Source organism: Notamacropus eugenii, chromosome 2 (genome assembly GCF_028372415.1).
Source record: "Notamacropus eugenii isolate mMacEug1 chromosome 2, mMacEug1.pri_v2, whole genome shotgun sequence".
Taxonomy (NCBI): domain Eukaryota; kingdom Metazoa; phylum Chordata; class Mammalia; order Diprotodontia; family Macropodidae; genus Notamacropus; species Notamacropus eugenii.
In genome coordinates, this window is record NC_092873.1 from 478588791 (window position 1) to 478615533 (window position 26743).

The 26743-nt window shown below is 39.0% G+C and overlaps 1 protein-coding gene across 1 annotated transcript; it reads left to right on the top strand.

Annotated features, from left to right (window-relative positions):
- Positions 1 to 870: 870 nt before the first annotated feature.
- On the top strand, positions 871 to 22926 carry MPC2 (mitochondrial pyruvate carrier 2). The gene is made up of 5 exons (XM_072648736.1): positions 871 to 1000; positions 10611 to 10651; positions 15971 to 16055; positions 16607 to 16718; positions 22703 to 22926. The coding sequence occupies exons 1-5, from the start codon at positions 892 to 894 to the stop codon at positions 22737 to 22739; spliced, it is 384 nt and encodes a 127-aa protein (XP_072504837.1). The 5' UTR covers positions 871 to 891; the 3' UTR covers positions 22740 to 22926.
- Positions 22927 to 26743: the final 3817 nt, after the last annotated feature.

Here is a 26743-nt window from a genome sequence, read left to right on the forward strand (position 1 = left end):
CCCAGAGATGGTCTCATGCTCTCGCCCAGAGCAACGCTGCTGTCTCCTCCCTCAGCCCCCTTCAAGGAGGAGGAGGAGGAGGAGAAGGCGGGCAGCTCCACCTCCTCCTCCGCCCCCTCTGACACGTTCCCCACCCCGACCTTCTCGCGAGATGACTACTACCCCGCCCGAGCGATAGGGGGCAGAGCGCCTCGGACACAGCATCTCCCGCTTCCCGGCCGCTCTAGCTCAATTCTTGATCTCTGTGGTCGAAAAAGGGGTGGGGCGGGATGGTGGTGGAGGCAGAACCAGTATTCATTCTTCTCACACAGTTCCATTTCAAAAGACTAGGGGAAAAGCTGGGTTTATTTCGGACAGGGTAGCCACGAAGGTCCCATCTTGAACGTGAATTTAGTCCCAAATCCAGGGAAAAAGGAAATCGGGAAGAGGGCGTAGCTTCTTTTGCCCTTCTCCAACATGGACTCTGAAGCCGGAAGACTGAAATGACCGGTGGCCTCTTTCCTGGGTAACCCGCCCTTCCCCCCAAAGAGACCAATCGCTGAAAAGGGAGTAGCGTGACGTAAGAGAGGGGGCCGGCGGAGGTATCTATCCTGGGCGTGGCGATGAAACGATGCTTTTGTGCCTGTTGCTACGACTCCGCCTTCTTCTCCTCCCCGGTCCCCTCCGCCCACGGGCAGGGGGTGGGCCCGGGGTGGGCCAAGGCGGAGCATCCGCCCCCTCGGCCTCCTCTCCGCCCTGGGGCCCCTCCGGCACTGTGGTAGGAGAGGTGGTGCTATTCAGCGAGAAGGGCACCCTGGGGGAGCGGAGGAAGCCGGTGACTGAGGCCGGGAAAGGTTACGAGCTGTCCTTGATCGGCCAGGGGAGCGGGCGCACCGCGTCTCTGCCGTGAGGATGGCCGCCCACGGAGTCCGAGGCCTGCGGGCCACCTACCACCGCATGCTGGACAAGGTGGAGCTGATGCTGCCCCCGAAGCTGAGGCCCCTCTACAACCACCCGGCAGGTAACGGCCGCTCGTCGCCTTCGCCTCCCCTGCCTCCCGAGGACTTAACCGGCCAACCTTGACCTTCCTTGCGGAAGTCAGGCTTCCCCCGCTTTTCACCCGAGCCCCCGTCCCGCAGACGTCCCGGGTCGTGCCTCCAGCTTTGCCCCCCGCGTTCCCCGGCAGCCGTCGTCGTGGTCCGCATCCCCGACCTTCTCGTCCCTCGCCTCCCCGCCCCGACATGGGACTGTAAGGCGGGGTGGCCAGACTCGCCGCACGCCGCGGGGGGTTGTGTGCTGGCTTGACCCTGGCCGGGGCCGGGGGTGCGGGGAGGGCCTCTGCGGGCCTGGCACTGCGGCCGAGGGGACGCCCGCCCCTCGGCAGGAGCGAGCGGGGCCCGGCGGCGGCTGCGGCGATGGGGCTCCGCCGGCCCGCGCAGCCACGGCCTCGGCCCGCGCGCGGGGCTCGGGGGTGGTTTAAATCCGCCGAACGTGGCTCGGCTTCCTGGGCGCCTTGTCCGCCCGGCCTCGGAGGCAGCCCGCTCACCCTGGTGGTACTGGGGGCGTCAGCTAGTGTCGCTGAGAGGCCTGGACGCGACCAAGGGAGCAGCGGTTCTGCCAACTTCATGTCGCTGGAAGTGCGGGGCATCCCGCCTCGGCTGCACTCTACGTGGCGGGTGACTCCGGGCCGGGCACGCAGCTGCCTCCTCCTCCACCGTACAGTGGGCGAAGTGACAGTAGCCCCTACCTCGACCGGTGGGTGCGGGATCCAGTGAGATGATGTTTGTAAAAAGTGCTTGGCCCGGTGCCTGGCGCTGTAGGAAGCTCTGCTGGCTGTCTGTCTGTCTGTCTGTCTGTCTGTCTATCAATTTTTCTATCTTTCTATCTATCTACATCTGTATATAGATGTAGCTATATAGATATAAATGGTTATTTCCTTTGGCACGGTGCCTGGCGCTATAGGCGGCTATGCTGGCTGGCTGTCTATCTATCTATCAATTTTTCTATCTTTCTGTCTATCTATATAGATGTAAGTGGTTATTTCCTTCTCTGTTGTTTTGAGTTTTGTGCCAGCCTTAAAGACCTTCTCAGCAACCTTGTGAAGAAACGACAGCAGTGAAATGTGTCTAATGTGGGAACCACATTGGGTCTGATGCTCATTTTTTATGGTATGGAAAAAGCGGCACAGTTTAGTAGCGGATGGAGCTCGTTTTAAAGGCCCGCCTGAGTCACACTCTGGCTCTATTACCAACCTTTCCATTACCCAAGCTGGTAACTAGCTTCAACTGCCTTGTGCACAAGTAGAGATGGTTTCCCTAACCAGAGTTTGTTAGCCACAGTGGTGTGGAATCCCTTCTGACTGGATATTTACTTAGGAAACCGCAAATTAACGTTATCTGTATTGAACTGCATTTTTTTTTTTAATTTTCCGATCACTTTTTAATCTGGTTCCCCCAGCGTTCAAAACTTTTGCAAGCTTGCTGTCTCTGCCTTATACCAATGAAATTACAGGTCTAGATTAGGACAAAATAAATGGCTTGGGACCTAAGGGGAATATATTGTAGTTCATAAATATTTAATAGCAACTTAACTGACTGATGTGATTAGTAGTAACAGTTAATCTGCGATCCACTATAAAACTTTAAAATATAGCTTCAAGGTCAATGGGAAAACATTTAGTCAGTGTGTGCCCCCTGGACAAGTCACTTAACAACCCCTCCTCCCTTTTCTCCTCTGTAAAGTTGAGGGGTTTGAACCAGATGGATTCAGAGATCTCATTCAGTTCTACATTTTGATCTTAAGTTCTGTGGACAAGTTTTACTATATTCTAAGCTTGCTGTGCTTTGTGACCTCTAGTCACCATTTTGTTCCATCTCAGGAGATGAAATAGAGGTCTACTCTATAACATAAGGGAGTTGGTACCCACTTTTGAGTGACAGCACTTTTATGAATTTTTGTTTTTAAGTCAAACTAAAATGTTTCAGGCTCAGTATATTCTTTTCCCACTTTATGTCATCTATGATTATTTTGGAACTATATTATTCAAGATCTTATTTTCAGATGAAAAATTTCATTAAATTGGGAAAGTGAATTTTATCTGTGTTCTTCTTGATTTGGCTCAATATTCTCCACAACAGTCTTTTGGACTTTATCGCTTTAAAATAATGAAGATTCCAGCAAGTTTATTTCATACATGAATGACAAGTCATACGTATATCCGTGAAGCAGTTGTAACATACTAGGAAGAACAGAGAACTTGGAAACAACCTAGTTTTAAGAACTTATTTTGTAACTGATCCTTGCTGATTCTGTTTTGTCATCTGTAAAATATTTGAACTGCCTACCTTCCAGAATTATTGTGAGTAAAGTTCTTTGTAAGCCTGAAAGTGATTCATAAATGTAAAGTATTCCAGGAGGTAGAGGGTAGCCATTTACCTCCTAATTCCCCTCTACCCCAAAACCTGCTCTTCCTGTGAATAACTTCTGTAGAGTGACATTTCCATCTTCTTTTCCAAGAAACTTGATTATTGTTTTTGGATGGGGGGAAAGGAGAAGTCCATCAGTTTTAATGCTGCTCATTTGTTCTAGACCTTCATAGTAGGGCCTTAATAAAATGTTTGATTGAATTTAATTTCTCACATTTGCCCCATCTCTGTATTCCCACTGTCCCCACTGTTGTAGTGATATTTCTTATTTCCTCATCCTGATTGTCATTGTTCAGCTCTTTATGAAGAGGACCGGTTGGATTGAAGTGAGGCAGAGCTTCAGTCATCAGCCTCCCTTCTCCAGTCACCAAAGAACAGTGGCAAGATAAACATCTAGGTGATTACTGATGGCCCAGGATGCAGTGGGTGACCTTGGTCTCTCTAAATTAAGGTCTTTTCCAGGTCTCAGTTTGTCTTAGAGGCAACTCTGTTCAGTGACCAAGAGCTGGGTAAGAATTGAAACAAAAAACGGACCTAATGGACCCTTACAAAAGCATAGGTCTGGGTCTCTGGCCAGAGCAGAAAACAATTGGTGTTTACACTCCTTACAAGCCATCAAAATCTAAACAATGAACCCTTGAGGCCTGACCATTCAATGAAAGCCAAAGTGATTTGAATTTAAAGGTATAGTCAAGTACCTATGTTTGAAAAACTGGTCTGTTCCTGAGAATCACTGATCTTCTTTAAAACCATTATTTTTTTAAGCTTCTTTTTCTGACCTTATTGCAAGAAAACATTAATGAAAACTGCACTGAACCAAAAGTAAATTGTCCCAACTTTTACAAGAAAATCCAGCGCCACACCCCAACCCCAAAATACCTTGGAAAATATAAGCAGCCAAAAATTAATATTCCCGTGGAAGAGCACTCACATGTGAGGATATGGCGCCCCAAGTGGAGAGAGGGAATGTGGCAAGGAGCTGCAGTTGTTGAGTGGCTGTAAGGGAAGCAGAACACATATCTAGCCTCATCTCCCCCACCCTTCTTCAAGAGAGATAACTGCATTCCTACCAGGTGCATTTTTCAGAGGTAGTTCTGGGGGTCTGCAAACCCTCAGTTCTTTTAACAGCAGGATCAGTTCTCCCAAGAAAAGCTGTCTCACTTGTGCCAAACGAAGGATTTTCAAGAATAAAAGAAAAACAATGAAGAAACACCAACAAAATTTTTTCTTAAGAATTGGCCAAATTTTTAGATTTTTTTTAAATTTGTTGCGAGAGGTTAATGAGGTAATTGGACTCTTAAGTATATTCTGTAAAGTTTTGCTTTAAAGACAAGATTGTGTAATATTATATGCATGTATGTGATATGTGTCAAGTCCAGAAAAGTGTTTAAAAGTAGGGGGAATAAATATTACATGTTCTGTCAACAAATTTCAGTGATTTCCTGATGGCCTTTTATCATCAGCAAAACCAAAATGAAACATCAAGGAAAATGGGGTAATGCTAGAAATGAGAATGGAAGTGTTTTCTGGACCTGATTTATGCCAATCCCCTGATTGGCCAAGTTTGATATTGGAACAAAAATGACATACTTGTAGGTCTTTCAACAACTGAAAAAGATCTTAAAAGTGTTGGCACAGATGAAACCAATGCAGTTGCATTTAGATGGTTAACTTTGGGTGAGAGGGATGTCTTTGTAGCAACTGTCTCTAGCTGTTCAGGGAGCTAATTCAAATATCTGAAGAACAAAAGCCTGTCCGCAGCAGATAAATGGTAACATGCTATGAACAGGAAGTTTTCAAAGGAAGAAATCCCAGCTATCAGCAGCCATTTGAAAAATTGTTGGAATCATTAGTAGTTAGAGAAATGTATATTAAAACAACTCTGAGGTTCTACCTCACACATACCAGATTGGTGAAAATGACAAACATGGGGGAGGAGGCTGCACACTAAGGCACTGTTGCTTCAAGATGTGAATCAGTCCACAGTTCTGAAAGGCATTTGGACCTATGCCCCACAAGGCACAAAACTGTGTATACTCTTTGACCTAACAATATCACTACTAGGTCAGCACAGAATGAAAAGATCCAGATGTACAAAAACATTTATAGCAATTCTTGCCGTAGTGGCAAAAAACTACACTCACTCTTAAGAGGTTGCCTGTCAATTGGAGAATGGCTAAGTAAATAATGTGATAGAATGTTATTGCACCATAAGAAATTATGGAAGGAATGGTTGGAGAGAAACCTTGAAAAATTTGTATGAAGTGGTGGTGCAAAGTGAGCAGAACCTGAAGAATAACTTATAACAGCCTTGAAAGACTTAACTTTGTTCAGTGCAGTGACCTGCCAGTGGACTAATGATGAAGTGTGCTACCCTGCCTCCTGACTGAGAAGGGTGATGGACTCTGTGCAGAATGAGTCATGCATTTTTAGGCTTGGCCAATATGGGAATTTGCTTTGCCCAACTATGCATATTTGTCCCAAGGGTTGTATTTCTGTTTTTTTTCTCAATGAGACGGAACAGGGAAGGCTAACAATAGGTTACCAGAGAAAGTATTAAAGCATTTAAACCTTTCATATTTAGTTTGCTTATTTATTTGGAGTTTATTTTGTGGCATATGGTGAAAGATACTGTTGTAAACTTCATTTCTGGCAGACTATTTCTGGATTACCAGCAGTTTTTGTTAAATATAGAAACTTTCCTCACAACCAAATAGCTTGTGTTCTGGGTTTTGCTGCACGCCATAATAATGGGGCACTTACATGTAGGTGATAGCTTATGAAAATGGCAGAAACAAAAATTATTCTATGAAATACTTTCTTTAACTTAATAAATTGTTGCACATTTTTATTTATTCCTCTTAGGTTTAACATCATACCTTTATGACTGACCATAAGGTTGACAGTAAAAGGACTTTAGACTTCAGCTCTAAAATACGTAGGCTAAGTTATAGCAAATAAATGCTACCTTCAGCCAGTCAGCAAGTACTTATAAAGCCCCGGGTATGTGCCAGGCACTGTGCTAGGCACTGGGAATACAAAGGCAAAAGTGAAGCATTTCCTGTCCTGTCCATTTGGAGAGTTAACGTGTACATATAGAAGAATGCGCAAGAAACATACAAGGCCATAGTAGTTCAGGGGACAGGCCTATAGAACACTATACTGAACTAAGCCTTGAGGAGTCCACGACTCCAAAAAGTGCAGTCTAGGAGGAAGAGCATTTTAGACATAGGAACTGCCAGTGCTATGTGTAAGGACTGGTGAATAGGCCATGTGTGAAGGGGATGATAACTGTAAGGAGATTTGAGAGGTCAGAAGGGACCACATTGTGAAATGTTAAATGTGAAACAGAATAGTTTACATTTTATCCTAAAAGTTATAGGAGACCTCTGGAGTTTATTGAGCAAGGAAAGTGATATAGTCAGATCTGAAAATTATTTTGGCAGCAGAATGGGTGTTGTCTTTTAAAGGAACACCAGGGGCCTGGCAGATCATTTGACCAGCCAATGGCTAGCTGCCTTCTGACTTCATCAGACTTCACTGAAGAATATCTTCAAACCTTGTAAATGGGTAATAAAATATAGATACTTTTTGGTCTAAGACTCTGCCCATTATAGAGTGTAATTTCATCATCTCATCTAGGCTGGGGGAAAATCAGTTGATCAGTAGTATTTATGTGAGTGTGTGTATATGTATGTATGTATGTATGTACATATATATATACACACATATACATATATACACACATTCTCCAAACTAATTCCTTTTGCCTATAATTTATGTTTCCTTTTGTCTGTCTTCAGAGGACATAATTATAAGTTAAATACTGGGATATGTCACTCCATAAACACAGTCACTTAAAGTATAACTCAAATGTCATGTCGTCTGGGAAGTTTTCTCACATTTCTTTCCTCTCTTCTTGTTATTTGTCCTTCAGTCTCAAAGAGGACCATGACATCAGAGAGGTAATGCCATGACATGCAGATGAATTGGATTTAAGTGAGGCAGGGCTGTGCAAAGTCACCAGCCTCACTTTCTCCTCCAGAGCCATTTGGGTCCAGTGACAAGATACAGATCCTCCCCTCTAAGTCAGTAATAAATGACCTTTCCTCCCTCAGACTTTACAGAGCATTTAGTTTGCTCACCCATATTTCACATACATATTATTGGTTAACTTCTATCTACTTTCTTAAGGAAATATTCTGTAGCAGTTAGATAGATCCCTCTTGCTTTCCTGGTAGAGATGAATCCCTAGCCTTGGCCATTAAGTTCATGGCCTACTCCAGGCTGCTAGGATCCCTCAGCCCTTTTTCACTTTGCTATAATCCATCAAACTATATTACTTTGTGCTTTCCAAATGAGCCTTTTTGTGTCTCTTACACAAAAGTGGTTAAAGTAATGTTTTTTCTCTTTATTTCAAATGCCAGATTAAAAGTTTGACATTTTTCTTAAAAGGCTGTTGTGGGATTATGTAAGCATAGATATGTGAGCCTCATTAAAACCACCCAGTGTGCATGTGAGTGTTTACCACTTGTAAAAACAGTTAAATATATCTGTAACTGTTGGTGCTACTATGAAATATTATTTAGGAGCAGTCAAGAAAAGACATAATACTCTTTTTACCTATCTTTTTTTTTTTTTTTAAACAAACTATCACTCTAGGGATCACCTAGTGAGGGACTTCACTACTAATGAAGATCAGCACTTCTCTTCAACTTAGAAACTTAGATTTATGAGTGTTGCTGATTGATTACAAGGCTGTGTCTCATCATCCATTGAGCCACACTGCAGCTTATTATACAGAGGGAAAATGTATTATAGTTGATGCTGTTTTGGACATTGAGATTTTGTGGATGAACAATCCTTACATGCACATTATTCTAAATTATAACAGAATTTAAAATTGGGGGAACTTAAATGTTTGCTGAGAGGCAAATGTGGAATGATGAATAAGACTTTGGATTCAAGAAGACCTGGGTTTGAATACCACCTCTGGCCTTTCTGCCTGTATGACCCTGGGCAAGTCAAGTTTCCTAAATTATGGCCCTAGTTAAATTTAAAGAGATGAGTTGCAGAGAAGGTGACATCATGCCTTGATAGAGAGTATCCTTGTCTGAGAGTTACTTTATACCTTTGAAATCATAGATCCCAGCTTTACTCCTAATCCCAGATGGTTGGTAAGCCACTTCTGTTTTCATTTTATTCAACTTCTAATTAACACAGTGCCCTATACTGAGATGCTTAATAAAGTTCATTTAGTCATGTCCTCATTTTTATTTATTAAGGAAAATATCTACTTGATTTGGAATATATGCACAAATATACAAAGCAGCAAATGTGATGTTATATGTTAATATGCCAGTCAAGTTTTAAATCCTAATTGATGAAGTTCCTTTCATTTGCCTTATTATACCTCTATTAAAGTTAAGTTAAAATTATTAAGTTAAAATACATGAGTATCATTTGTCATCAATTGCTTTTTGTTTAGGAATCAACCAATTTTCATTGATTTACTTCAAATAAACTGATATTATTACATTGTCCTTTTAAAATGTAAAGTTATTCGATTTCTAAGAAATTGCTGCAGAAGATCACTTTACTGAATTGTATAATTTGTAATTTCTTGCTAAGCTAGGGTATACTATCATATTAATATAATACTACAAAAAGAGGTTCCACTGTACTGTGGTTAACCTTTAATAATTTAAGAGAAGAAATGACTGGAAGAGTGGGGGGAAAGAGGGAAGATACAGGAAGTCTAGGCAATGTAGAAAAAAGATCAATAAAAATATATATTTTAAAAAACTTAGTTGGGTAAAATTTGGTATTGATGGAAAAGTTAAGGTTTTAATGGTAAATTTGATTTTATGATTGCCATTTAATCAGGAAGTAGAACATGTATAGAAAGGCATGTAAGCCACTTAAGACTTGCCTCAAAAGATGTTTCTTAGCCAAAGTGAAATTATAGTCATATTTGAAACCTGGTTATTGGAACTTGCCATTTTTAAATGCTATGGGACTACTAAGTGACTGTTCTTCTGAGTCTAACTGCAGGTATGGGTAGCAAGAAAGGTTATCTGAGCCTCCAGTACATGATGCCAGTAAGCTGATGAGATGCTGGTATGAACTGCATAGGTGATCTCAAGGGAAGGGTAGGAGAGTGGCTGTTCAGCATGGGCTGAGGTGGGATTCTCCTGACCCAGTTTCCCCACTGACACCTGGCAGACTTTAAGCCTGACTGAATGCAAGTGGATAATCTAGTCCTGACTGGAACTGACATGAAGTTGGGGAGATATTGTATCCCTGCAGTGTCCCTGCTCTTGGTGGCAACTTTCTATAGTCAAAAGGTTTGTAAGCTTAATACCAGATCTATTCAATTATAGATTATTGGTAGGGAAACATCCGAGGTTAAGTCTAAAATTAAGCTATTAGGCATAGGACTTTAGACCAGCAACAATAAGTTAGGGTCCTTTAATTCTTAGTAATACTGTGGAGACAATTAGGTCAAGAACTTGTGAAGTTAGCAATATAAATATTATTTGTGTCTCAGTTGGTTAATGTTTAAAAAAAAAAATTCTTTTGTGGTCCATATTGTAAATGCTTTAAAAAGAAGTATCACTTGACCAAAAGTTTGAATTGTTTTATCTGTTATAAACTATGTTAAAAATGAAAAATAAAATTAAAAAAAAAAAGAAAAACTTAGGAGGTCAGACAATTGACTTAAATGGATCAAGATGATAACCTAGTGTTAATTGGCATTCAAGCTACAATTTTAGCATATTTATAATAAGGCTAAACACTCTTAGTATTTATAGAGGCAGGCAGGCAGCTTAGCGTAATAGTAAAAGCAGAAGTCTGAGAGACCAAAGACCTCAGTCACTGGCTCTGTAACCTTAGACAAGTTACATGCCCAGTCTAAATTTTAGTTTCTTCATCTGTAAAATTTGGGTACTATTACTAAATGGGTTGTTGTAAGGAAAAAATTTATAAGAATTTCAAGAAGTATGGAAATTATAGTAAAGGATACAAAAATCAAAGGAAATTTAGTTCTTAGTTGGTAATAAATTTTATAAGTTACTAAAAGTTGAGAAATGGATTCACAGATATTTGACTTTGGTCCTTGGAAGTGTATATGTGGTGTATGATAGGTATGGTGTGCATTTTATATAAAATATTGGTTTTTATTTCTTACTTTTTCCTTTTTAGGTCCTAGAACTGTGTTTTTCTGGGCACCAATTATGAAATGGGTGAGTTTGACTTTGGGCAAATAATAAGAAATGTCTGGATGGCTAAACCCTTATTTTTTAACAATAGAGTAGCTCATCAGGATCAAATGACTTTGTAAATTAAAAATATATTCTTTGTGGGCCTTCAAATTACTTTGTAGCAAATATTCTCATCATTATCATGCTGAGCTATATGTGAGAAACTTTAAAATAAAGGAATTCAAACTGAGCATGTTGATGGCCTCAGGAGATAATAAAACTTTAATTCTTCCAATTCTAATACTTTTTCCTGAGAACCACACCTCTTAACTAATTTAGCTTAAATTAAAAACCTTTTTCAGGCATTTTTAATTGTAAAGTCTTACATTGCAGGTATTAAAATATTAAAATTAATTTCAACCCCAAAGTTAATTTTTTATTTTAATAAATTTGTAAAAGCATTTTTGCAAACCTTGAAGTGTTATAAAATGCTATTATTATTTATGTGTTATTTTCCTATCTAATGATGCACCTAAAAAGTAAGGAAAGCTGTACTTTTGATTGGTGAACTATAAGAACTACTTCTAAAGCCCTACTCTGATCCCTCCTCATATCATGGAGGTAGCCCTGAGTTAGCAAAGTTCACAATCTTCTAAGTCATCCTACCAGACTAGAACGTCTTTCAGTACAGGCCTTGTGGTGCTAGGACTTTATGTCTGCTGTCAGAGATGTTCATCATTAGGTTGGCCTCAGGACAAGTTAATGATTGACAGTAACCATTCTCAAAGAACATCTGTAGGGTTATAGAGATGCTGCTCTCTGCATTGCCAGAGGAAGCACCCACACTCATCCTTGAAGTTTATCTTATGAAAGAAATTGGGGGAAGGGAAGAAGAGAGGACAAGAGAGGTAGAGAAAATAGATTAAGCCTTAGAGTTTCACTACTGCTTTGTTTGATATTAAGTTACCTCTAGATTTCAAGTAGTTAGATCTCAGAGTTATTGTTTTTGGATTAACTTGATAAAAACCCAGATTTGTTTTACCAGATAATTTTGATCTGTTAATGGTGCTTTTACAATTAATCATAGGATGATAAATCTGGTGCTTTCTCATTGTAATTCCAGGGTCACAGATACAGAGCTGAAAGAGATAAAATAATTTCTCTTTAGAGGATTGATTCATTATTTGTATTTGCACATAGCCTAGCATAGTACCTGGCACATAGACACATAATAAATGCTAGTTGATTGATTTGGTAAAATTACTTTCACATACACATTATGTCATTTGATATTGTGTCAAATCTCCAAAGTCATTTTTGCACTATGATTTCTTTCTGAAATTTAGACCTACTTGCAGGCAGGTTTGAATTCAAGCAAAGAATTAAGGGAAATTGAGATCATCCTTTGCCTTCCCCAAAGTCTGGGTCATTTGAATACAAATAGAGAAAATTTATAGATTTACCGGAAGTGGGAATTAATAGCATGAGAGCATTCCCTGTTTATTTTACCCATCCCCTAAAAAAGAGGCAGAAAAAATGAAAAATAGTTACCAAATGCTGCCGTCTTGCTGCTCAGGGTCAGGGCCATCGTAGTAACTCAGCTAACTGTTTTCTTCTGCTGTTTGAGAATTTGTTCATTTTTGCCTTTTTAAGAGCTAAGTGTTCTTTCTAAATGTTTATTTGATGACTTTTTTAAATGTTTACTTATTTATTTTTAGTTTTCAACATTCATTTCCACAAAATTTTGAGTACCACATTTTCTCCCCATCTTTCCCCTCCCCCACCCCAAAATGCCATGCATTCTGATTACCCCTTCCCCCAATCTGCCCTCCCTTCTATCACACTCCTCCCTTCCCTTATCCCCATCTTTTCTCCTTTCTTGTAGAGCAAGATAGATTTCTGTACCCCATTACCTTATTTCTTCTCAGTTGCATGCAAAAACGGTTCTCAACATTCACTCCTAAAACTTTGAGTTTCAACTTCTCTTCCTTCCTCCCTCCTCACTCATCCCCACTAAGAAGGCAAGCAATTCAGTATAGGCTATATATGTGTAGTTTTGCAAAAGATTTCCATAATAGCCATGTTGTGTAAGACTAACTATATTTCCCTTCATCCTATCCTGCCTCCCATTTATTCTGTTCTCTCTTTTGACCTTGTCCATCCCCAAAAGTGTTTACTTCCTATTACTCCATCATCCCATTTGCCCTCCCTTCTATCATCCCCCCACCCCACTTATCCCTTTCTCCCCTACTTTCCTGTACTGTAAAATAGATTTTCATACCAAATTGAGTGTTCATGTTATTCCCTCCTTAAGCCAAATGTGATGAGAATAATCTTCACTTTTTCCCTCTCACCTCTCCCCTTTTCTCCTTCATTAAAAAAGCTTTTTCTTGCCTCTTTTATAATTTGCCCCCTTCCATTTCTCCGTTTCTCCTCCCAATATATTGCTCTTTCACACCTTAATTTTATTTTTTTAGATATCATCCCTTCCTATTCAACACACCTTGTGTTCTCTGGCTATATATGTGTGTATAATCCCTCCAGTTACCCAAATACTGAGAAAAGTTTCAAGAGTTACAATTATGATCTTTCCATGTAGGAATGTAAGTAGTTCAACTTTAGTAAGTCCCTTATGATTTCTCTTTCCTGTTTACCTTTTCATGCTTCTCTTGATTCTTGGGTTTGAAAGTCAAATTTTCTATTCAGCTCTGATTTTTTTTTTCATCAAGAATGCTTGAAAGTCCTCTATTTCCTTGAATGACCATTTTTTTCCCCTGAAATATTACACTCAGTTTTGCTGGGTAGGTGATTCTTGGTTTTCATCCTAGTTCCTTTGACTTCTGGAACATCATATTCCAAGTCCTACAATCCCTTAATGTAGAAACTACTAGATCTTGTGTTATCCTGATTGTATTTCCATACTCTACTTTCCAATACTCTGTTTCTTTCTAGCAGCTTGCAATATGTTCTCCTTGACCTGGGAACTCTGGAATTTGGCTACAATATTCCCAGTTTTTCTTTTCAGATCTCTTTCAGGGGGGTGATCAGTGAATTCTTTCAATATTTACTTTACCCTCTGGTTCTAGGATATCAGGGCAGTTTTCCTTGATAATTTCATGAAAGATGATGTCTAGGCTCTTTTTTTGATCATGGCTTTCAGGTAGTCCCATAATTTTTAACTTGTCTCTCCTGGATCTGTTTTCCAGGTCTGTTGTTTTTCCAGTGAGATGTTTCACATTGTCCTCTATTTTTCCATTCTTTTGGTTTTGTTTTGTAATTTTCTGGTTTTTCATAAAGTCATTAGCTTCCATCTGCTCCATTCTAATTTTTAAAGAAGTATTTTCTTCAGTGAGCTTTTGAATCTCCTTTTTCATTTAGCTAATTCTGCTTTTTAAAGCATTCTTCTTCTCATTGGCTTTTTGGACCTCCTTTGCCAATTGAGTTAGCCTATTTTTAAAGGTGTTATTTTCTTCTGCATTTTTTGGGGGTCTCCTTTAGCAAGCTGTTGACTTGCTTTTCATGATTTTCTTGCACTGCTCTCATTTCTCTTCCCAATCTTTCCTCCATCTCTCTTTGTTGATTTTCAAAATCCTTTTTGAGCTCTTCCATGGCCTGAGCCCATTGCATATTTATTTTGGAGGTTTTGGATGTAGAAGCCTTGACTTTGATGTCTTCCTCTGATGGTATGCATTGTTCTTCCTCATCTGAAAGGATAGAAGAAAATACCTCTTCACCAAGAAAGTAACCTTCTATAGTCTTATTTTTTTTCCCTTTTGGGGGCATTTTCCCAGCCAGTTACTTGACTTTTGAGTCCTTTGTCAAGTGGAAGATATACACTAGGGATCTGTAAGATCTCAGTTCCTCCAAAGTGGCACAATCAAGGGAGAGGAATTTACTCCTCTCGTAGCCTGTGATCTGGTCTGGGAGCAACCACAAGCGGTCTTTTCTGCCCCTGATCTGTAAGCAGAATTCCCCCTCTAGAGCCTCCATCAGCTCCCCCAGAACAGCCAGAGCTCCTCCTCATCCCAGGGCCGCCACTCAGGGCTGAGATCCAGATCAACCATGCGATACCCCCAGGGTCTTTGGGCAAAGGGTTCCTAAAATGGATGCTGTGTCGCTGCTGCTCTGGCCCCAGACCACGTTCCCTTCTCACGCAGGTGAAAGAGCTTTCTCACTGACCTTTGAAGTTGTCTTTGGTGTTTGTGGATTGAGGGATCTGGGAATCTCAGCTGTTGCCAGAGATTCCGAGCACCCTGAGGTCTGTCCTGTCCTGTCCCTGCCATGTGACCAAGGCCAGTCTCCTCTCTGCTCCCAGTGCGATAGACCTTTCCTGTTGGTCTTCCAGGCTGCTTTGGGCTGGAAAACTCTTTCACTCTTGTCATTTTGTAGCTTCTGCTGCTCTAGAATTTTTTTTAGAGTCATTTTTACAAGTATTTTGTGAGCTATGGGCGGGGGAAACTTCTACAGGTCTGTCCTTCCACTCTGCCGTCTTGGCTCCACCCCCATTTGATGCTTTCTGTTGATGGTTATTAAATTTCACATCATTTTTAAAAATCATTCTGCTAATTTCTGTACAATACAAGCCCCAAAATGCTCCTCCTTTGACCTACAATCTGATTCTGTTTTCATGTTGCAGGAGAGGTAGAGCAAGGCAGGGAGAAAAAGAAAAGAACCAGAAAATGAAAGCTTAGAAGAGAGAGAGGAAGAGTGGGGTAAATTTTGGGATTAGGATCAAGGCAAAAAAGGTTGAAAATGTCACCATAGACCTCTAATTATACTTCCTTACTTCATATTGAAACTGGTTAACCCTTTCTTGAACTGATGTGATTAATTAAAAATAATTTTAATTACTTGGTTGAAACTTATGTCATTTCCTAAAATGTGCTTTTATTGATAATTTTGTTATATTTGATTGTTTACTATGTCCAAGAGCATGCATGGGAAATGTCTAACAGAATTTCTCAGGAAACTCAAAGATTAAAAATAAATAGCTTTTTCAAAGTACATGCTTCAATTTCTAAAGCAGCTTGTCTCTAGAAATATAATGAAAACATGACTACACTTTCTGAATGGGACTAACATATGTTTGCTATAGTTGTGATAATTCCTTGAAGAAATCATATTTAAGGTATAGAATATCTGTGGAGAAGTGGCCCTGTGCTTTGATACTTAAGCAATGTAACACAAATATATTTAGTTTGTTATTCTGAAATAAAACCTTCCCTGTATTATTTTTTAAAAACAGTAATAATATAGAAAAACAAAAGAAAGGGAGACATTTGTATCGTTAGTTTCAAAACAGTTTTCATATATATATATATTGCTCATTAATTGTGGGTTAATGGTTTGTGTATTTTCCAGGGGTTGGTTTGTGCTGGATTGGCTGACATGGCCAGGCCTGCAGAAAAACTCAGCACAGCACAATCTGCTGTATTAATGGCTACAGGTGAGTGTTTTAAATCTTCCATTATTCTATTCTTTTTTATTTTAAACCTATTTAACAAAAGACATAGTGCAGAGAAGGCCAGGTTTGGGGCTCAGTAAGACCTGGGCTCTTGACTGTGGTTAATTCATTTTCCTTCTCTTGCTCCTCAGGTAATTCTCTAGGCCTATCAGGTTGCAGACAGGTTGCAGTTCTGAATCTAGTAGAGGAAGAGTTTCGATATCATGAGGTTCCTACACCAAAGAAAATTACAGATGTGGAGCCAAACAATTATTTAACTATGTATGAGGTTTTTGTAGAGTCGAGTGAATCACATATATATATATATGTATATTTTTGAACAGGAAAAAATTACTTTGCATCACACTGGATATAGATCTCTTAATGACAACTAAGGTGTGGGGAGGAAGTCATGGCCTCACATTACCATCTCACTTTTGTGGTCTTTTAAAATTTCTTACTATTTAATGCTAAATACAGAATAATTACTATATAGCAGCACAGCAATAGTTAAGCTTTCCCCCCTACATTTTGTTTCTTTTTTGTTTTAACAGGATTAATTTGGTCAAGATACTCCCTTGTTATTATTCCTAAAAATTGGAGTCTGTTTGCTGTTAATTTTTTTGTCGGTGTTGCAGGAGGCTCTCAGCTCTTTCGTATATGGAGGTATGTCTGTTAATGTAAACATATATACTTCCCAAAAAGTCCATGCTGTGATAAATGTTGTTTTATATATGAGATGAATCTACAGACCCGGTAATGTTTTCTCAAATATATTTAAATGTAACCATTGCTGCTGTGTTACAACTAAGAAACATTATATTGCAGTTTTACCGAAATTTGTGTTTTTGTGGACCCATTTAATGAATAATAGGGGGTATAACTTTATAATGCTTAAGCAGAGGTGTGTGTGTGTCTCCAGAAAATGGCCCAAGGTAATAAATTCCTGGAAGATGGGAGTTCACAAATTATATAATCAAAGTCATGAAAATTAGAATTGGAATAAACTTATTCAAACACATTTTCCATGTGTCTCCATTAATACCATTGAGACTTGCTAAATTTTTGCACTAATTTGCAACCATTAAGTAATGGTGATTATTCTGTTTGCAGGGAAAATTCTATTCAATAAACATTAATTAAGTGCCTCCTTATGTGCTAGGCACCATTCTAAGTGCTGGGAATGCAAATAAGAAAAAGAAAGACACTTCCTGCCCTCAAGGAGTGTAGGATCTGTCAGGAGAAGACAACCCACTAAAGAAAACTGGACAGTTGGGGGTAGGGGGTGAAGATTGATCAGAGCTGCAGCTGCAAGGTGGAGTGAGCTGTACAGTCCAAGACCACCTCCAGTCAGAAAAGAGAGGAGGCTGAGGGAGGTGGGAAGGTGTGGAATATCACAAATTCCACAGTTTAATACAGTATTCGCTCCATAGCATAATAGACAAGATTTAAAAGGAATATCAGAAATCATTGTATTCCAAATAGAACCCAAAGCATGAATCCTTACAGCAGTCCTGTACAATTGCTCATCTCGTTGCCTCTTGACCTGCAGTGGGGTGGTGCAGTCCACTTTCACATAGTTTTGATTGTTATGAAGTTTTTTCTTTTTCTTCCAAAATCTTCTGTTTTATAACGTCTACCCACTGGACCTACGTCTGCCCTCCAGGACCAAGCAGAACAAATGTCACCATGTAATTCCCTTTTCACATGGAAACTTCAATTATATGAAGACAATTTATCATATTTCTTCCTCTAACTCTTCTGTTTCCTTTGAGCAAGTCTTTGCTTCCTCAGGTTAAGTATCCTTAGTTGCTTCAACTGATCATCATGTAGCATGCATGGTTCAAGGTCCCCTTAATATTGGTCATTCTCCTGGATACATTCCAACTTGTCGGTGTCTTTTATTTAAGAAAAGGTTTTCAGAAATAATCTGCTGGGTTATGTCCACAGCAGAAGACAGAACTACTTAATCCCTTGTTCTAGAAATGCTACTTCTTGTTAATGCAGTCCAAAATTGAATTAGGCTGCCGGATCATACATGCAGTCATTGAATTTGCAGGTCTATAAAAACCCCAGGTCTTTTTCACAATATACTGCTTTCTAGATAGATATTCCCCTCTTCTCTACCAATGTAATTTTTGCCTCGATAAAATTACCAATGTAATTTTTACCTTGATAAAATTGGCTTGAGAACAAAGTTTATTCCATTTATAGTCTACTATGACATTCTTAAATTACCCTTGATTAGCTTTTTTTTGGTACCTTACAGTCTTTATTTTTTCAATTAATAAGCATTTATATTCTTACCCTCCTGTTCCCCCATTGTGGGGGGAGAAAAGGCAACAATTTTGTAACAAATAGAGGCAAGCAGTCCCACACTAGCCATGCCCAAAAATGTATGCCTCATTTTTCATCTTGAGTTTGTAACCTCTGTGTTGAAATCAAGTCAGCAAGCATTTTTTTTATCATATATAACTTTCTTTTAATTTTTTTGTTACATTCGTGTTCCGAACTGTTTCCTTCCCTCTCGATCCCACACTAAAGAAAGGCAACATTTGACACAGGTATATAGGTGAAACTGTAGAACACATTTCTATGTATCAGTTCTTTCTCTGGAGCTAGATAGCATGTTTCTTCATTGGTCCTTTATAACTGATTTGAATAGTCACATAGCTCAGAATAGCTTAGTCATTCACATTTACTCTTTAAATAGTATTGCAGTTATTATATATAATGTTATCTTAGTGCTGCCCATTTTACTCTTCATTATTTCATGCAAATTTGTCTATGTTTTCCTGAAATCTACTTGCTTGTCATTTCTTACAGCACAGTAGTATTCCATCACAGTCATATACCACAACTTATTAATCAGTTCCCCAGTTGATGGGCATCCCCTCAATTTCTAGTTCCTTGCCACCACAAAAAGAACTGCTATAATTATTTTAGAACATATTAGTTCTTTTCCTTTTTCTCTGATCACCTTGGCTGGGCCATTGCCGGTCATCTTGACTTCAGTTTTGCCACTGGACTCTGATTACTCCAGAGGAGAGAGTTAGGCTAATGACTTTTGGCAGCTCTGCCTCACTTAAATCCAGTTCACAAGTAAGTCAAGACATCATCCTTGTGATGTCATTGACCCTTTTCAAGAATGAAGGACCAGCAACAATGATAATCACAGTGATCACCTTGGAAAACAGACCTAATAGTGGTATTACTGGATCCAAGAGTATATACCCAATTTTATAATTCTTTGGGCTTATCTCCAGATTGCTCATCAAAATGGTTGGATCAGTTCATAGTTCCACCAACATTGTATTAGTGTCTCAATTTTTTCACACCCCTTTCAATGTTTGTCATTTTCCCTTTCTATAATTTAGGCAGTGTGATAGGTGTGTGATGGTCTCTCAGGGTTGTTTTAATTTGCATTTCTCTAATCAGTAATGATTTAGAGCATTTTTTCATATGACAATATATACCTTTGATTTCTTCCTCCAAAAACTGCCTGTTCGTATCCTTTGACCATTTATCAGTTGAGGAATGATTCATTCTTACAAATTTGACAAAGTTCTCTACATATTTGAGAAATGAAGCCTTAATCCAAGAAACTCAATAAAAACTTTTTCCCAATTTTCTGCTTTCCTTCTAATCTTGGCTACATTGGTTTTATTTGTACAAAAACTTTTTGATTCATTGTAATCAAAATTATTCATTTTGCATCTCAACAATGATCTCTATATCTTGTTTATTTATAAATTCTCCTGTCCATAAGTCTGAAAAATAATATATTCCACATTCTTCTAATTTACTTATGATATCTCCCTTTATTTCTAGATCATAGTATATTTTGATCTTGTCTTGATAAATGTTGTATGATAATGGTCCATACCTAGTTTCTGCCAGACTGTTTTCCAGTTTTCCCAACAATTTTTATTATCAAACAGTAAATTCTTATTCTGAGAGTTTAATTCTACATTTATCAAACAGTTACTATAATCATTTGCTACTTTGTATTATATATTAGTCTGTACTAGTGATCCACCATTCTATTCCTTAGCCAGTACCAGAAGATTTTGATAATTACTGCCTTTTAAGACACTTCCCTGCTAGACCTCCTTCCTTTACATTTTTTCTTTAATTCCTTTGATATTCTTGACCTTTTATTTTCCAAATGAATTTTGTTATTATTTTTCTAGTTCAATAAAATAATCTTTTGGTAATTTAATTAGGATGGCACTGCATAATTAATTTAGGTAGAGTTATCATTTTTATTATATTGGCCCTGCCCACCCATATGAACATTATATTTCTCCAGTTATTTAAATCTGATTTTGTATAAAAGGCATTTTGTAATTATGTTCCTATAGTTCCTAGGCTTATCTAGTCAGGTATATTCCCAGGTGTTTTATAATGTCTACAGTTATTTTAAATGAACTATCTCTTATTATCTCTTCTTGCTGGGTTTTGTTGGTGATACATAGAAATACTGATGATTCGTGTAGGTTTATCTTATATTCTGCTATTTTGCTAAAGGTGTTTCAACTAGCTTTTTAGTTGAATCTCTAGGATTTTCCAAATATACCATTATAGTATCAGTGACTGTAGGCAAGCCACTTCACTTGTATCTGCCTCAGTTTCCTCAACTAAAAAATGGGGATAATAATAAAACCTACCTCCCAGGGTTGTTGTAATAATCAATTGAGATATTTGTAAAATACTTAAGACAGTGCCTGGCACATAGTAGATAGGTAATAAATGCTTGCTTCCTTCTTTTTTCCTTTTCTATATGATATCATAGGTCTGGTCCCTCAGTTGACTATATTTTACTCTTAATTCTTTTTCTAATGTTGCCTTTCTTTCTCATTTCTTTTCATTGTTGAAAAGCATGTTCGGTGTGGCTTTATGTTATGTATCCTACTTTATGTGGCAAATCTCATCTGGAAACAATATAAACTTTTCCCAAATTTTCATCTCATATTCCCGTCAGGGCTTCCCCTCAGTTTACCACATGATTCATCGAACATCCCTTACAACCCAAGCATATATCTTGTCTTTTTTTTTCTTGTATGGTATCTTAGCATATTTTAAAGTCTCAGAAAGATTAAAAGGCAAGAAGGAAGGTCTAGTTAGGAGGACCAACAAGTTTATCTCATTTTTGTAAGCCACAATCTACTCCTACCACCAGAGAACTGGCCCAATTTCCTTAAGTCTTAGCTCAGGGACTCCAACTTCCAAGTAGAAAAAGTGATGATGGGGAAAATACCTGACAGTATATTAGGAAGCCTAGGTTCTTGTCCCAACTCTGCCTCAGACTGGATATGTGGCTTTTGACAAGATAATCCATTTTTCTTAATAAGGTGTACAATTTTGTGAATTCTGTTAGTTTGAGTGCTTGAGCTAGTCTTTGACTAGACATGACGATTGTACGTGGGACAAGATTGCTGGGTTTGTTGGAATGTGCTTTAGGAAGCCAGGACATTTGTAACCCTTTGTTTATTGACTCTATTATTTACTAATGAGTAGTTAATACTCCAACGTATTACGAAGTCCCTGGCTTTACTTCTGCCTTAGTATTTGCCCAAGTTACACAGTAAAGTCATTATTGTCTCAACTTTCTGTAGCTGAAGAAAATTTTAGTGTGAATCAGCTAAAGGAGAAGGGGAATGTTATATGGCATCATATTTTCTTCCAGGATGCATTGCATTCCATAGATAGCATGTTTGGTTTAAGTCCAGGGACTTCATCTAATTTAGGGAAAATGCTTATTTTGTACCATTATACTTTCTCATTTGTCCCACAGGCTATGAAGTTTTGAGCTTTGGGATTCTGTGAAGACTCTTTTACAAGATGTTTTTGTAACTAATTTAGCAGGTTATGTGAAATACAGTATGTTCTCAAATATCTATGATGATTGAAGGAAACAGTGGTACCAGTTATTTAAAAAAACTCTGTAATCTCCAAATCATATTGTTCTCTCTTTTCTCCCTCATTGAGTAATTTGCTATTCTGTTGTTAGAATTTTATGCTGGAGAGGTTCCCGTTCTTCTTGATCAGTCTTCTCTTTCAATGTCTCTAGCCAATTCGAGGAGTCTGTGAACTGCCACAGTATCATATGCATCTTCTGTTCTCTTTGGAATCTGCTGTCCCAGAGTCATGGATACCTGTCTGATCATGCCACGTATGCCCTTCTTCACTACCTCAAATACATTTTATCCCAAGGCTCCTGTTGCTTCTGTTTCTTCACCTAAGTCTTCTTGCTGGTTAGAATTAAGGCCAGAGTTACAATTCTCCTGAGCTGCTGCTCCCTCTGACTTGTGAGAGATGGCTAATTCCAAATGTTTTCTATATTTCCATGTTATTGATATAAGTACATGTATAATAGAAAAATTAAGATTAAAGTCATTTAGGTACAAGAAGTTATGTGTAATTAAATGTGTAATTAAAACTTGTTAGCACTTGGCATTTCCATTTATTATCTGCATAAACCAAAGGCAGACAAGTCTGGTACAGCTTTGCCTTCTGCTTATTCTTGCCCAGGATTTAGGAAGTTGGAAACTGGACTACACTCCTGGGTAAAAGAACAAAACTGCTTTCCCCTCTGCTTTCCTTATCCCAGAGAGATGATGTTTGCTGTCTTCCGTTTTTGTTTGCAGGTATAAACGGGAACTAAGAGCCAAGAATGATCTGTAAAGGACTCTTGATCTACTGAACAAATGCAGAAGCAGTTATTACCACCAAAGGGACCTGTTTGATTAATTTTATTATTTTGTTTTCAAAAAGATAATGCTAACAATGTTAATGTTCTGCAGATGGAACTGTAACAGTAGCCATTATACAGTACCTTGACTGAATTGAAAATAAAACACACTTTTAGTAATGTTTTATTTCTATGTTTATATGATTCAATAAGGGGCTTATAATCAAATTTCTATGTACTCTACACATGGTCAGTCACATTTGCCTCTTCATTGCTGAGCTTCCGCTATGAAACACATTCATTGGTCAAGTAGGGATAGACTTTATTTGCCTGAGAACAACTATTTGATGAGGCAGATGGGGGAAATGAGGAGAGAGAGACATGTCTGGAGAATGGTGAGTTTTCAGCAAATAGAACCTACAGAATGTCAATTTAATATATTTTGACTTTGGATCAGATGGAAACACTTTGAATTAGCCTACTGAAAGAAGTGAAATAACTTTTTGTCTGGCTTTATAAAAGTCACTAAATGTCCACAAAATGACAAAGTTCTTAAATTTACGCGACAGTGATTCTTTCATCTTGAGAAATAAAGTATGTGCATGGGTTCCCCAGAACTAAAGGCAATTGACAAAATATTTAATCTGAATAATCAAGCTGTTATGTTCAAAACACTGTGCTAAGTCCTAAGAATACAAATAGAAAAGTAAAACAGCCCCTGCTTTTAAGAAACTCATGGGGGTGACAATAGAGACAGCAGATTTCACCTGCAAGTCAGATGGAAAGGTCCCATGGTCCTTAGGGTGCACTGGCAAAACATGGGGAGGTCACTTTGTCATTTTCACTGATAAAATCGTATCAGTTTCAGGTGTTGAACCATTTGCTGTTGCCAAAAACTGGTGACAAGAACTTTCTTTGTTGGAGAGAACAACTGGTGTGTTGCCCCCAACATGGCATTGGCTAGGGCCAGGAAATCCAGGTACCAGTGCATGGCTGGCTACCCCAGAGACATTGAGCTGCCTCAGTACCACTTGTGCCCAGTGAGGCAGAATTTGCTTGTTATTACTGTAGTGTTATGGTGAGCACTTTGAGCAAAGGCAGTGAAATCCTTGGAAAGTTCTGGATTTTAGCCCTTGTGCTGGAAGGGATACCCACCCACTCAACCTTCCTGCTCTTCTGATAGTTCATTCCCCACTGTCACTGCCCAAAACCATAAACATCCCTGCATAAGCATCTAGAAACTTGATAAGTAGGTGGCCCAGGTCTGGTGATATTATATGTCCCCTGGTTGTCTCTTGATTGAGCCTTTCCCATTCACTGCCCCATTGGTCTTGAGTCTGGTAGGTGAAGTCCAAAGGCTGGCAAAGAATGAGACGGGGGGTGGAGCCAAGATGGCAGAGTGGAAGGACAGACCTGCTCAGCTCTACCCTCATAGCCCATAAAATACCTGTAAAAAAATGACTAAACAAATTCTAGAGCAGCAGAAGCCACAAAACTACAGAATGAGATTTCCAGCCTAAGACAGCCTGGAAGGCTGACAGGAAAGGTCTTCTGAACTGGGCTCTGAGTGGAGTGCTGCCCAGCCTTGGCCATGCAGCACTGCATGGACAGAACTGGAGCAGGCTTCAGGGTATGGGATCCCAGGTAGCAGCTGTGATTCCCAGATTTCTCAACCCACAAATAGTGAAGACAGTTTCAAAGGGCAATGAGAAAGCTCTTTCAAAGTGTGAAAAGAGAGCAGGGTCCAGTCCTAGACCTGGTCCCAAGGCAGTTGCAGCCACTGTGGCAGCAGCATCCATTTTTGGAGCTCTCTGCCTAAAGACCTGGGGGAGTTGAGCAGCCAATCTGGGTCTCAGTTCTGAGTGGTAGTACTGGGGTGAGGAGGAGAACTGGCATAGTGGAGGTGGTGGAGGTGGAGGCTCTGAAGAGGGAATCATACTCACAGATCCTGGGCAGATAATAATGCTTGTGGTTGCTCACAAATCAGAGCACAGGCTAGGAGAGGAGTAAACTCCTTGCCACCTTGGAGGAACTGAGAACTTACAGGTCGCTAGGGTATACCTTCCACTTGACAAAGAATTCAAAAGTCAAGTAACTGACTGGGAAAATGCCTAAAAAGGGGGAAAAAATAAGAATATAGAAGGTTACTTTCTTGGTGAACAGGTATTTTCTTCCATCCTTTCGGATGAGGAAAAATAAAGCATACCATCAGAAGAAGACATCAAAGTCAAGGCTTCTACATCCAAAACCTTCAAAAAAAAATGCAATGGTCTCAGGCCATGGAAGAGCTCAAAAAGGATTTTGAAAATCAAGTGAGAGGTGAAGGAAAAATTGGGAAGAGAAATGAGAGCAATGCAAGAAAATCATGAAAAGCAAGTCAGCAGCTTGCTAAAGGATACCCCCCAAAAATGCTGAAGAAAACACCTTTAAAAATAGGCTAATTCAATTGGCAAAGGAGGTCCAAAAACCCAATGAGGAGAAAAATGCTTTAAAAAGCAGAATTAGCTAAATGAAAAAGGAGGTTCAAAAGCTCACTGAAGAAAATACTTCTTTAAAAATTAGAATGGAGCAGATGAAGCTAATGACTTTATGAGAAACCAAGAAATTACAAAACAAAACCAAAAGAATGAAAAAATAGAGGACAAAGTGAAATATCTCACTGGAAAAACAACAGACCTTGAAATAGATCCAGGAGAGACAAGTTAGAAATTATGGGACTACCTGAAAGCCATGATCAAAAAAAGAGCCTAGACATCATCTTTCATGAAATTATCAAGGAAAACTTCCCTGATATTCTAGAACCAGAAGGTAAAGTAAATATTGAAAGAATTCACTGATCACCCCCCTGAAAGAGATCTGAAAAGAAAAACTAGGAATATTGTAACCAAATTCCAGAGTTCCCAGGTCAAGGAGAATATATTGCAAGCAGCTAAAAAGAAACAAGAGTATTGGAAAGTAGAGTATGGAAATACAATCAGGATAACACAAGATCTAATAGTTTCTACATTAAGGGATTGTAGGGTTTGGAATATGATATTCCAGAAGTCAAAGGAACTAGGATGAAAACCAAGAATCACCTACCCAGCAAAACTGAGTGTAATATTTCAGGGGAAAAAATGGTCATTCAAGGAAATAGAGGACTTTCAAGCATTCTTGATGAAAAAATCAGAGCTGAATAGAATGTTTGACTTTCAAACCCAAGAATCAAGAGAAGCATGAAAAGGTAAACAGGAAAGAGAAATCATAAGGGACTTACTAAAGTTGAACTACTTACATTCCTACATGGAAAGATAATATTTGTGGCTCTTGAGACTTTTTTCAGTATTTGGGTAGTTGGAGGGATTGTATACATATATATAGATAAAGGGCACAGGATGGGTTGAATAGGAAGGGATGATATTTAAAAAGATAAAATTAAGGTGTGAGAGAGGAATATATTGGGAGGAGAAAGGGAGAAATAGAATGGGGCAAAATATCTCATAAAAGAGGCAAGAAAAGCTTTTTCAGTGGAGGTGAGAGGGAAAAAGTGAAGCTTACTCTCATCACATTTGGTTTAAGGAGGGAATAACATGCACACTCAATTTGGTATGAAAATCTTACACTACAGGAAAGTAGGGGGGAAGAGGATAAGTGGAGTATGGGGGAGATGACAGAAGGGAGGGCAAATGAGAGGAGAGAGTAATTAGAAGTAAACATTTTGGGGGAGTCACAAGGTCAATGGATAGAACAGAATAAATGAACAGGATAGGATGGAGGGAAATATATTTAGTCTTTCACAACATGACTATTGTGGAAGTCTTTTGCATAACTACACATGTATAGCCTATATTGAATTGCTTGCCTTCTCAGTGGGGAGGGATGGGGAGGGAGGAAGGGAGAGAAGTTGGAACTCAAAGTTTTAGGAATGAATTGTTGAGAATTGGTTTTGCATACAACTGGGAAATAAATACCAGTAATGGGGTATAGAAATCTGTCTTACCCTACAAGAAAAGAGAGA